Below are 13,057 nucleotides of genomic sequence, written 5' to 3' on the forward strand. Positions count from 1 at the left end.
TCTACAAAAATTACTGTCATTTCCTCTTTTTGTAATGCATCATGTATCCATTAGAAGATACTTCTGACATTGTTTCATTCCACTTTGCCCACAATTTCAGTAGAAAGAAGAATTGAATAACAATACACATTCTGCAAAAATAGGACTATTTTCTGTCTAACTGTGATGCAATTTTTCTTTCAGTTCATTATCTTCAGATCTTTTGAAGCTTTGTGGTGAAGTCAAACCCAAAAGTAAGGTAGGCTGTACAATGATGATAATAATTCTTACTTTAATGGCACCTTCTGGGGAATGCTCTTGCTTTTGCTCTAGAGACATTACTGAACAAAGACAAGCAACAGGTGAACTGACATACTGCTCATGTGATTTGTATGTAATATGCTTCTGTCTGATACTCCTCTCTGAGAAGCAATGATAAAAATGTACTTTTTCAATATTTTGTGGTTGAATGTTTACAGTTTCAGAAAGACATACATTCTTCCAATTATTAACATTCAAACTGGAGTAGATTTGCAGGTTAGTATTAGTTAGGCTGCAGTTTAATGTTAATGCCAGTGGGAACTGTGGACATGCTTATTGTTTGTGATTTGCTTCTGTGGTCATAGAAATGTAAAGTTTATAAAATAAATCAAAGTTTGACCTCCAGGCTCTTAATTACAGTTGGCATTAGAGGAATATACCCAGGCTGCAGTTTAATATTAATGGCAGTGGGAACTGGAAACATGTGCACTGATTGTGATTTTTTGCTTCTGTGCTCACAGGAGCATAAACCAAGTTTGCAAAGTAAATAGAAGCTTAGTCTCCACTCTTCTAACTGCAATTGGCTTTGGAGGAATATATCTAGGATGGCTGTTGCATTATTGGTAGCATTCATTGGCGTGCAGCTCTTTGGGCAGGTAGATTGAATGGGTTTGGTCTGAAATTGTTGGCATAAAATAAACATGTCATTTTTGTAATGACTCTGTTCAGAGCGGACCTTTGTCTTTCCCAGCAACCTTTCTTTCCCTGAAGAATAGATCGTAATTTCACAGCATCATCACACCTAACGTGTATGATCAGTTTTTTTAAGAATGACTGTGATGCATAAAGGTTGATTACTTTATGAGGTTTTCTGTTGTTTTCAAATTGTGGAATTGCTGACTGAATATTAATTCATGTTGGCCTAAACTACTTTTGAAGTGACATAAACTAAGCAAGAAACAGAGGTTTTTTATATTCAAAGAAGCATCAGTGTAAGAAGTCATATCAGTATAATTGTAGTTATTTAAATTCACACTTTGCTTTATAACATTTAATTTGGCTAAACCTTAGGAGAATAATATTGTACTCCTGTAGTATTGACATGCACTTGTAGCTGGTTGAAAGGATATCCTTGGAAACCAGTTGTCAAATCGGTGTTTCATGCTGTTGAATTTGACTTGCTTCCTCTGAAATCGTTGCCAAAGAGTAGAGGAGAGCTCCTTGATTTAGTTTCCAAAGGTAGTTGCCAAGTGAATTGAGGGGGATGCTAATTACCAGCTGATAAGCCCTTTTGACATGTACCACAAAATGTTTAAGTCACAACTTGGTTTTTATTTGTCTTCAGGCCCGCCGGAGGACCACTACCCAGATGGAATTGCTATATGCAGACAGCAGCGATTTAGTCTCTGACATTAGTGCTGCAGATTCTACTTTGGCTGGCCCTCTTGCATCAGTTGCAGAAACCCAAGAAAGTGGGATGGTGGCTGATACAAATGATATTTCTGCTAGGGACAGAGAGTTTATTCCCCCACCATCTGGCTTACCTTCTAAGATAGGCAGCATGTAAGTTTGGCCATGCTGTACTAATTTTCCTTTGCTTTTAAAAAATTGCATGTTGCCAATTTCTTGTGATCTGTTATTTTAACTTTACAAAGGAGGTTGATAGACTTGAAGCTTACTAAATAATACTGACAAAGCTCCTCCTTCTTTTCTACCATCACCACTCTAAAAAGTATAAATGCACTGTTGTAAGTTCTGATAAGTTGCTTTGTCATAGTAAAGTTATTGTAGCCTTGTTTCTAAGTAATGGGAAAAATGCATCTAGTACCTTGGATACTTTACTTTATTAGTGCTATGGGAAATACACATTCTAGGGAGGTAATGAGAATCTGCTTGGAACAGCAGAGAAAAAAAACCCACCCCAAAATCTTTATATAACATATAATATGTATATATGGTCCTAACTATTAGGTAAAATCTTTCTGTGAGTCATCTTGTGTGGACCATGCTTAAAATGAAGAAGTCTATACAATAGAGTGTGCAAGTGTAAAGTTGAAAGAAGCACGTTGGATATTATGAATCCTCAAAAATCCTCTCTATTTGCAGGTCGTACTTACCTGCAGAACGGTTTTACTAATTGAAATTATTACTTGATGCCAAATATAACTAAAAATATTATTTTTGTCTTTTTTGGGGGAGGCCAGCAGGTCTCTCGCATGCACGCTCTTTTTTTCTCCTGGCTCTTGTTGTTCTTTTTATATCTACCAATATCACCATTGACTATCAGCCATTCACTGCCAGAAACCCTTTTCATGCGTTTTTAGGTCCTAGCTCCTATGTTGCACAAACTCATGCGTAAACTGAGTGTGCTTGCCACATTCAGTGATAAAGAAAAACTGCGTCCCATAGTTGTCTTCATGTTACAGATTCTGGAATTATGCATCTTTTACTATCTGTCTGTCCTATTTGCATAATATTTTTACAGCAGTCTCCATCTAATGCACACTTGCAATTTGTATTATTTTTACTATGTATTTCTAGCATGTGCTTGAGGTGGCAGTCATGAACAGTAAAACACTGCTGACAGCAATTATTAACCCAATGCTGATGGCTTCAGTGCATTTTACAAGTAGAATCTGCTTGGAAAGAATGCTCTTGGGGGTGAGGATAGGTGGAGAAACCCACTTGTTTCAGCAGTTAGTGTGAGATCACTAGAGACTTTTGAAGCATCGAGATGTAAATCATCAAGTGTTATGACCTGACATCCAAGACTCAGGTAATACCAACTTTTGCCTCACTCCATCTTATAGAACATATCCATTTATGAAAGCGAGCCAGCAACGAGGCAAAATAGGATTTTCCCAAAACTGCGTTCTGTGAGCATTAGTTACGTGCTGTCAGTAAATCAATTCAATCAGCAGTAGACCCCACATATATTTTGGTTTGTTATTGATCATGTTTTAGCAGATAAGTGATCAAAAATTCCCATAATCAGTCTGCAGTGACTTTCTCACTGTAATTGAGATGCTTTTTCAAAACTAGAACTCAGTATAGTTTATATAGTATTGCTATTTTTGCTGGTCATTGTTGAAGAAAAGTTTTTTGTGAGTGATCTGGCCTTCCTATGTGGGCCTGTGGTGCCATCATATCTCTTGTAATAAAATACAGGCTTTGGGAGCAGAGTGTGGTCTTATCTGCAGTAAATATTATCTCCCTTGTGCCACTTTAAGTAGCATTCAGGGATTTGAAGCAGTAACAGTGATCCAAAGCATGCAATTCTCTGGAAGCAACAGAAATTAATTATATGCTTAGGTGCAAATTTAGGTGTCTGCATATGTACAGACTGCTCCACTCGGGAAACTCCTCAGTTTTCTCAGATCTGTGGTGATTCAGAGAGGCACCTAAATGCATGTGGGCAACAAGTTAGTTTGGTTGGAATTCTGTTTACAAGGATGGCTAGCGCTGTTGGCCTTTTGATATGGTCAACTCACCCACAGCAGCCTCTTCAGAGTAGGGTGATCTCCTGTAGGTCTTGTGCCAGCTCTTTTTTATAATACCTGCATTTCCAGGCTTTCAAAAAGAATTCATAATGTGATCATGCTCTTTACACCTTCTTCTGAGAATGTGCCCTTGCGGAGTCAAAGATGGAAGACTCAAGGGGCAGGTAGAGAGTGGACAAGAGGGAGCTGGCTCTGTATCTGAGTATGCAGAACGCTGGTGTGAGGCAGAGGAGCTTGAGTTCTAGTTTCTGGTGTGGTTATTTAATCTAGTAGCTGCACAGTGGACACATAGGCAGCCATGGCAGCAGAGACTATAACCAAGTTTGTCATCCTTGCTGAAACATCTACCTATCAGGCTGATCCTAGGATTTGCCTTGTGACCCCAGAATTTTTGCGTTCCCAAATGCATACTGGTCCAGTGTAAAGAGAGGGAGGGAGTCTGTCCTGTTCCACCTCTTTCTGTGTCCTTTGCAGAGTATGCCTAGAGGTAAGGAAGCCCTGCAGAGAAATGGGTGCTCTGGTCTTGAGGAGAGAATTGAACCCACCTTCCTCTTCTTTTTGTGTATGCTATCTGCTAGGCTCTTGTGCAAAACCAGACAGGTTATCACTTGTCCTCCTTGTCCTGTCTTGTGAAGACCCTGGAGGGACCCTAGGGTCTGCATGCAACTCTTGGCACTAGGTCCTACAGGTAGGACCTTCACCTTTTAATTAGGACTTGTTCAGGGTGCATGTGGTTGCTTGAGATAGTCAATCTCAGCTACTTAAGTAGCTGGTTTTGGTTGTGCTTTCCTTGGTCAATCATGTTATTCTGCATGCCAGTCTCCAGATGGGTTTTATATAGCACAGGGAAACTGCTGCAGCTTTTCTCATGTAGATAATTTGCAGTGATGTAGATCCAGAGCCTGTAGAGCTCTGAGATAAGATGCTGGTAGCAGTGTCAGGCAGGTGGCCTGACTGGACTTTGTCTGCTTAATAAAGTTGTGTGTGTGTCACAAAAGCACTTTCAGAATCTGCTTTCTCTCTTTTAGTGAGTGTTTCTGGTCCTTATATTCATAGAGCAACTTCTAAACACAGAAAAAAGATAAAGCAAAGTAAATGTTGCTTTTTTGATTGCTCAGCTAGTGAGAAACAGGAGTTCATAAGAGTGGAGACAATCCAGATTACTTTTTTTGATCTGACTGTGGTCAAATGATGACATCCAAATGTCATCATTAATATTGCATTTTGAAGGAAGAACAGAGAGAAGCAATGTTATAATAGTCACAACGGACAATGGGAAATAATTTTTCTCAGTTCATAATTTTGAATTTGATACTGAAACATGAATGTATTTAATGGAAAGTGTAATTCATATGTAAGGGTCATCGTGATTTCTCTGTTCTTCATGTCTGTAAGTGGTCTGTTGTAAATGAAAGTTGTGGAATCTGAAATTTTAGGTTTTAGACTTTCCATCCTCTCTGTGGTCTTAACTTGAGATGTATATTCTGCTGTATTTCTTTTAGTTGGTCCTTTTTATTATTCAATTAGTACATCTCCTTTGCACATTCAGTATCTGGCTCTTCATATGTTGATGAACTGTGAAAGTTAATAAATTAGGCGTATTTTTATATTAAAATGTGAGAACAAATTTAGAGTCCATAGATTCAAGAAAGACAATAATAGATTAAGCACATTCTGTAGTTTGAAATCTGTGTGGGAGAATGAAAGCTAGAAAGAAAAGCAAGAAAAGAAAGAGAAAGAAAGAAAAGCAAGTCTGTAAAGAGCCTTAAAGTAAGATAATGATTCCTCTTGCTTTAGTTCTAGACAGCCATCTCTGTCAGAGAAGAAGATACCTGAGCCTTCACCTTTAGCAAAGAGAAAAGCCTATGAGAAAGCAGTGGAAAAGACAAAGGCAAAAGAACAAAAACTGTAAGATTCTTTCAAATTTATATTCTCTGAAATAATTTAAACCTTGGGTAAATTTTCTTGAACAATAAATCTGTATTTTTCTATTTCTTTAATTCTAGGACAGTTTTTATTGTTGGCAGTGAAATTATTCACTGCGGAACTTCTGTATGTGAGTTTGTTCCAGAATATTTTTTGTACAAAACAACTCAGGAGCAGAGCCCTGAGCAAATGTCTGCAGCATTTGCAAATGACTTTTTTTTTTTTTTAAATGGAAGTCATCAATTTCTCTAACAAAATGCAGCTTTATAACAATTTCTTCATTTTACATACATGTGTGTTCTGCCTGGAGCTGTCACTGTTAGCACGTAAAATTTGAACGTTGTGCCACCTTGCACTCTGCAGCAGTTTGTAGTCTTAAGTTTATTACCTTCTCTGGGAAACATCTGTAGCTAGCCTTATTTTATTTATTCGCTTAAGAAAAGAGCATCTAACATTTGAGGCATGTTGCATTTAACTTCTCTAACCATTCATAACCTATTAAAGAAGATGTTCTTTTTTTCTTGTAGCTCAGATTCTGGAGCCCCAGAGCCTAGTCTGTCACCTCCTACTTCCCCACCAAGCCGGCCCCGTAATGAAATGAATGTTTTTAGTCGTCTTACTGTTTCTCAGGGAAACACATCAGTTCAGCAGGATAAGTAAGTCACAGAGGGAAGCCTCAGCCCCCAACCAGGGAATTGCAAAGTGCACTTAGTGTAGTATCTGTTAGATATTTTGCTCCTCTCCTGCTAGACAGGAGGAGACATTTCTCGTGTTTTCATGTAGCTTTCAAAGAAAATACTTTAAACTTCACGGAACCATTGTAAAAATTCAAGAAAAGCAATTTCCTGCTGAACCTTGTTTTCTGTTTTCTAGGCTATGTCTGGTATTTGTAGTTTTAAACCCAAAATAGAAAAGAATGGTAGAAATCTTAGATGTTTGTGTATTTGTGCGCGTGTTTACACTTGAAAGTAGGTTTTAGCTGACAATTTAGGAAATAGTGCTTTTGACAGTTATTCGGTTACTCCAGCATTGCTCCAAGTGCTGTCACAACAGCACCCCAGAGGATGGGACGTTGAAATGGCTAGAACACATGAGAGGTTATCCAAATTATTGAACAGACTGACTTTAGGAGGTGATCTGGAGGAGCAGATGCTATTCTTGTTTAGAAGCAGTAGAGCTCAGTTTCCTGGTATGTTAGGTATCTGTTTCTGTAGGAGCCTTCCTCCAAATTGCAGTGGACTTGACTTGAGCAGAATCTTTATTGCAGGTTTCAGTACTGACACTAGTGCCGTGCAACGCTTATCAACTGCAGCTCAAACTTAGGATAAACCTTTAGTTCTGACTGTAGCAAGACAAGAAATTGTTCTGGTCTGTTTACACTATTGTTTTTTTTATAAAACTTTGGGGTTTTTTTCAGTGGTCTACAGAGTCACTACATACTGAGCAGTAGCTTGCAAGGCTTTCGGTAGTTTAACTGTGCTTGTAACTTCTTTATCTCAGCTATGTCACCTTTATTGTATTGCTAACTCCCACCTAACACTTTTCATTTTCTCTGGACTGACTTTGAAGTCAAACTGAAACTGCTGAATCCAATTTGAGTTGAAAATGAAGGACATCTTAAGAGATACTGCAAATGTTCATACCTCGGGGGGGGTGGGGCGGGTGAGATTTTTTCTTGTTGTGTGTTTTCTTGGGTTTTTTTATTTTTAAAGATTTTTGAAAATGAGAAGTGAAGGATTTTGAACGTAGGATCGTTTGTAAATTGCTGTTCTTAGTGGGCTATCAATATACTCAATACTTATATTTTTATAATTAACATTTTACCTGTTTCTTTTACACTATATATATATTATACAATAGGAATTGATGTTCAGAACATTTTTTTTCCTTTTCATATTTTCAACAAGCACTATGTTACAGAGGTTAAATGATGCATCCATCTTCTCCTTTTACTTTGTTGCCTTTACTGTAAGAAAAAGTTTGGGAAGTAAGAAATGGTTCAGCTGGTGTTAGGCAGCTTCTTGGGCTGAGACAGTCTACCAATGTAACTTACTGCTGAAAGTGCTATTTTAAGATTATTATTCTGCTCTCCCCCCCCCAATATTATCACGGTTTTAAGGTATACTCTGAGCAATGCTGCATACTGTATGTGGATTTGCATTGCTTTTCTGAATTGGCCATGCTGTTTGTTCTTCTCATATGGAGGCTTTACTTTGCTGATACCTATATTCTTTCTCCTCACAATTCCATCACTGTTGATTGTAGGTCTGATGAAAGTGATTCCTCTCTGTCGGAGGTACACAGGTACTCTCTCTTTCTCTTTTCTGTTTTCTTGGCATCTCTCACTGAAGTTATTCCAGTTCTTAGGAAATTTCATTTTGCTGCATGAATTTTCCTGATACTTCTGCACTGTATCTCTTTTGTTTTTGCCAGAAGTTTAAAAATCTGAAATTTTGGTCAAGCATGTCTCCCCCTGTCATTTTTTAGGGTGTTCTTTATCATTGTTGAGCATGTCAGGTTTTTTCTTTTTAAATGAAGTAAGATATAAACCTTTCCTAAGACATATTTTTTTTCTTTCTTTAAAAAAATGAGGAACAGACATTTTCTTAGGTTTTATATGCTTTTCTCTCTTTTTGTTTTTCTTGTTCAGTTCTATGCTTTGGTTACTAAAAATTAAATCCCAGTGTAAATAAAAATAAGTAGACTTTTTTTTAAGTTTCTGACAGAATGCACAGCGGCTTAAGAGATGAAAGGAATGTCCCCACTTGCGTTCATAAAATGGGGCTTAGGGTTTTGGTACTCAGTGAAAAATTAGTTTATCAAGAGAAGGGCAGTGAAAGGGCTAATGATAGTGTGATGTTGGCTTTGTCTGGTCGTTGTAGCAGTTGTAGCATTTTTGTCTGTAGATTTCAGAGCACTGCACATAGGTAGATAAATAGCTCCAGGATATGTATTTTACACGGCTTGTCAAGGGAAAGAGTGGGTGAGAACAGCAGTAGGAATAAATCAGGCTAGAGACAACATGATCCACTGGGGAATACTACAGAGAAAACCATATCAGTTTTGTGTGGTGTTAGAAAACAAAAGCATAGAGACCTAAATTAATAATAATAATAACGTAAAATCTTCCTGTATTCTTGAAAACACAAAAAGGTGTTGATTGAAAGGTGAATGCCTTTCCAAAATGAGGAAGTTAATGTCAAACAATTTAAGGCTATATTAATATTAGCAAAACCTATAAAAAGGTTGTGGAGGAGTAATGACTTATATGAATGAAGATGTCCTGAGCAGTAAAAATGTATAAAATAATACTTTCCAAGACTGTACTAGAAAAAACAGATAATTGTAACAATGTTAGATAGTATCAGGAAGGACTTTTTCATTCTTGTAGCAAGCTTCTGGGCAATATTATGGAATTTTTACATTTTCCTAAAGCATCTGACACTCTTTTTGGTGAGATAGGACTATGACTTAGTTCTTTTTTCTCACAGTTCCATGTGTAATACCCAGAAAAGCATGACAGTGAGTCTTAGCTGCAAGCTGGTCAGGTCACAGCATTGTGCTGCATGTTTGTGGGCATTATCCTGAGGCTTTTCTACACTTCACAGACGTCAATGGGGTTCACGTGTGTGTGCAGTTGTATGCATGGGATTTTAGTCTGCTAATAATTTTTGTTTGGTGATGAACTGTAATTTTTTTTTTTTTTTTTTCTTCAGGCTGAGTTAGTCTTTTGGCATCACCACAGAACTAGCTACAAATCCCCAGGAAGATTTCTCTGGGGTATCTGTACTCCAACCATAGTCCTTTTAGCCATTTGAGTACCAGTGTGGTGTTGGGTACAGGGTGCAGTAGGAACCTTCCTCAGGCACAGAGTTAGCAGCAGTTCTCCAAGCATGCCTGTAGAAGGCAGTTGATGTGAAATGCCTGCTGAGTTTGGGATTGGCAGTGGACACTATGCTTGCTCTGTTTTTCAGACGTGCCATTTAGACTAAGATGTCTTTATGCAATTTGCAGTTTTAAGGTTAGTCCTATGAATCCAGGAGCTTTAAGCATCCTGGTTTTTTTAGCATTATGCAGACTTTCCCATATATCAAATACTCAGCATCTTGTCTTTTTCATTTGTTTGGTTTTGTTTATGATTTCCTTTAACTGATAGTCCAGAGTTGACAATTCTTGAAGCTAAACAGTAAAAATCCTTATGTAGCTTATGAAAGGCATTCAGCTGTTCTGCCCATGTAGGAAAATTAGATTAGCTTTTTCCCTACATTTAAGTAAACTAATTTGATTTGTGTCTATCGCTATGCCCAACTCACATTCTCTTTTTTATTTAGGGGGATAATTAACCCATTCCCTGCTTCAAAATGCATCAGATCGTCCCCGCTTCAGTGTATCTATACAGCTGAAGGACATGCCAAGGCTGTACTTTGTGTTGATGCAACTGATGATCTTCTCTTCACTGGATCTAAAGGTTAGGAAAGCTTCATGCATCCGTGCTGCCTACAGAGACTGCTTTGACATCTTGGGGTATTGTGAAATTCTCAGTTTCTGCTTAGTGCCATAAACACACTGGAAAATTGTGAGGATCCATTTTGCAATATAAGCTGAAGAAGGATTTATATTAACTGTCTACAGGCTTTTAATTCCAATGGCTAGTATTTGGCTTTTTATTTGTAGTGGAAAAAGTAAATCTCAAGAACAACATTCACTTTTGTTGAGTGATATGATGGAATGAATTATGGTAAGGTGTGCACACATGACGTGCAGTGCAAATAGCCTGAGCGTAGGGGCAGAGATAGAAATTAGCACATCTTTGGCTGTGCTACCTACCGAGTTTGAATAGATTCTTCCTGCCATAGTTGATCCTTTGACCAGAGCTAGGGCCGTCTTCTGTTTCCCCTGTGCACCTTGTCCTGTCCCTTGTGGGTGTAAGAGTTGTATGGCTATCGTAGGAGGGACTAGATCTAGTAGTCAGTAAATTCCCTACTGGATGGAGCAGCTGCTCTATGAACTCTTCAAGCTGGTAGAAATAGGGTTTTGGAAGAAAGGTATGATTTCCATGGCTATTCTGATACCTGGCTGTTAAAAATACCAAAACATGTTCTTACAGTGAATTGGCAAACTTTTGGTCTAATAAGTTTTAAGCCAATGTTTTAGCATTTGTGCAAGTGCGAAACAGGACATATTTTAAATTTCTGTTTATGGAAGAATTTTTTTCTGTATGTATGTATTTTAGGAGGGGAAAACTTTACAAAGTGTACTTGTACTCAAGAGTACAAAAGCGTAGACGGCAGTATAATTAAAGTTAAATCTTTTGGAAATTGTTGCTGAAGCAGAAAGCCTTAGCTCGCTGACAGCCATAACGCTAGCAGACAGTGACAATTCAGGAATGCCAATAAGTTTTCAGGTGCATTGCGGATATTGGGCTCTGGTCTTGATAGTTGGCATTTTTAAAGTGGCTGATGAGTTTTGGTATACTTACCTTCTTCGTACTCTTACGAACACTGCCTACACAAAGTTTTCTCTTCATCCTCCCAGTACTTGTTCCAGTAAAAATGTACTTCTAAAATATATGGAGTGACATAGTACAACAAGGAGAATTTCCTGTGTGGACTCCATTTGTGTTACAAAAGTCTTGAAAACTTCTAGGCACCTGGGTCTTTAGTACACAAAAGGTTGCAGTATTTAAATTCCTTTGCTCCTGAACGAAAACTGTGACTAAAGCACTTACGCTGGGATTTTCAGAGGCTCCTAAAGCACCAAATTGTTTGGATCACATCTCACCTTTGTAATTTTATTGTGGCAGTCAGACCTGTCATGCTGAGGCTCAAAGCCCCTCCTGAACTATGTTCTTGATGAAGAATCCTTGAATTAAAAATTGAGTAGTACTCTTCATCTGTCATCATCCAAACTTTACAGCCTCCAAACTGTTTGACAGTTTGGGGTTGACATGGGATTTTATCCTTTTAAAATGTTATAGGAGCTAATATGCACATCCTCAACATGACATTTAATGATTAATCTTGCTCAGTTTTGATGATGGTAGATATGCCCATGTGTGCTCTACAAAAACAGATTAATTAAATAGATTTTTAAAAGTGCCTACCAAAATGGAGGGTTATGTATGAGTGCAAATTAATGTATGGATTTTTTTTAAATTAATTGAGTTCTAGAAACACATGGTTTTGGTGGTGTTTCTTGTTTGTTTAATTTTTTTTAAATTTTTTTCCTCTTTTTGCTTGTCTTTATTTAGATCGTACCTGTAAAGTCTGGAATCTGGTAACTGGACAAGAGATTATGTCTCTGGGGGGTCATCCAAATAACGTTGTTTCTATAAAGTATTGCAACTACACTAGCCTGGTCTTCACAGTCTCGACCTCCTATATCAAGGTGTGGGACATCAGAGATTCTGCTAAGTGTATTCGGACGTTGACGTAAGTATACTAAACCTCCAATGCCAAGAGTTTAAATGAATCTTACTTTTAGATTAAAAGAAAATATTAGATTCAATATTGCAGCACAGTGTAATTTAAGTATGCTGTTTGGGGCTGGAGGCCTTCTTTACGTGTTCAGGCTAAGTCTGTAGGGCATTGGTAATATAAGGAAACAAAACAATTTGCATTCATGCCTATTTATTTGACAGGGTTTTATCAAATGTTCAGTATTCATAATTGGGTTATTATGAATACATAATAAGGAAGTTTTTATTTTTAATTTATTTTTTATTCTCCTGCCTCCCTGTACTCAGGTCTTCGGGCCAGGCGATGCCTGGTGATGTGTGTTCAGGAAGTACTAACAGAACAGTCACTATCCCAGCTGGAGAGAACCAGATAAATCAGATTGCACTAAATCCAACTGGTACATTCCTCTATGCGGCTGCTGGAAACTCAGTGAGGATGTGGGACCTGAAAAGGTACTGAGCACCAGCAGAAGAGAATGTTCTTTAGGTGGTTATATGTGCATACGAAACAAAGTCAATGAAGTGTTTCCTGTTTATGGTAATGTCCATAACCTGGGCAAAATATGGTCAAGATATGGATCAACTAATCCATGCTGTGGTGGTTACTGAAATAATGGAGGGGCTTATGATGTCCTTGTGTGTTAAGGTTATGGTGAATCGTTTCAGTAAAAATGATTGGAAAAATCATAGAATAGTTTGAGTTGGAAGGGATCTTCAAAGGTGATCTAGCCCAATCCCCCTGCCATGGGCAGGGACACCCTCCACTAGACCAGGTTGCCCAAAGCCCCATCCAACCTGGCGTTGAACACTTCCAGGGATGGGGCATCTACCACCTCTCTGGGCAACCTGTTCCAGTGTTTCACCGCCTTCATTCTAAAAAAAACTTCTTCATTAGATCTAGTCTGAATCTACCCTCTTTTAGTTTAAAAACATT

The 13,057-nt window shown here is 38.0% G+C and overlaps 1 protein-coding gene across 7 annotated transcripts in view; it reads left to right on the forward strand.

Moving 5' to 3' along the window:
* KIF21A (kinesin family member 21A) overlaps window positions 1-13,057 on the forward strand; it is a 93,036-nt gene that overhangs the window by 69,987 nt on the left and 9,992 nt on the right. For 2 of the 7 annotated variants that reach the window (XM_075742075.1, XM_075742085.1), the window contains 7 exons: window positions 184-238; window positions 1,586-1,803; window positions 5,538-5,648; window positions 6,194-6,322; window positions 9,998-10,134; window positions 11,917-12,097; window positions 12,412-12,576. In XM_075742075.1, coding sequence (XP_075598190.1) covers window positions 184-238; window positions 1,586-1,803; window positions 5,538-5,648; window positions 6,194-6,322; window positions 9,998-10,134; window positions 11,917-12,097; window positions 12,412-12,576 — 996 coding nt within the window. Of the gene's footprint in view, window positions 1-183; window positions 239-1,585; window positions 1,804-5,537; window positions 5,649-6,193; window positions 6,323-7,931; window positions 7,971-9,997; window positions 10,135-11,916; window positions 12,098-12,411; window positions 12,577-13,057 lie in introns of all 7 variants that reach the window. The other 5 variants (XM_075742095.1, XM_075742128.1, XM_075742121.1 and 2 more) reach the window with 4 other exon arrangements.

Source organism: Balearica regulorum, chromosome 1 (genome assembly GCF_011004875.1).
Source record: "Balearica regulorum gibbericeps isolate bBalReg1 chromosome 1, bBalReg1.pri, whole genome shotgun sequence".
In the NCBI taxonomy this organism is placed as follows: Eukaryota; Metazoa; Chordata; class Aves; order Gruiformes; family Gruidae; genus Balearica; species Balearica regulorum.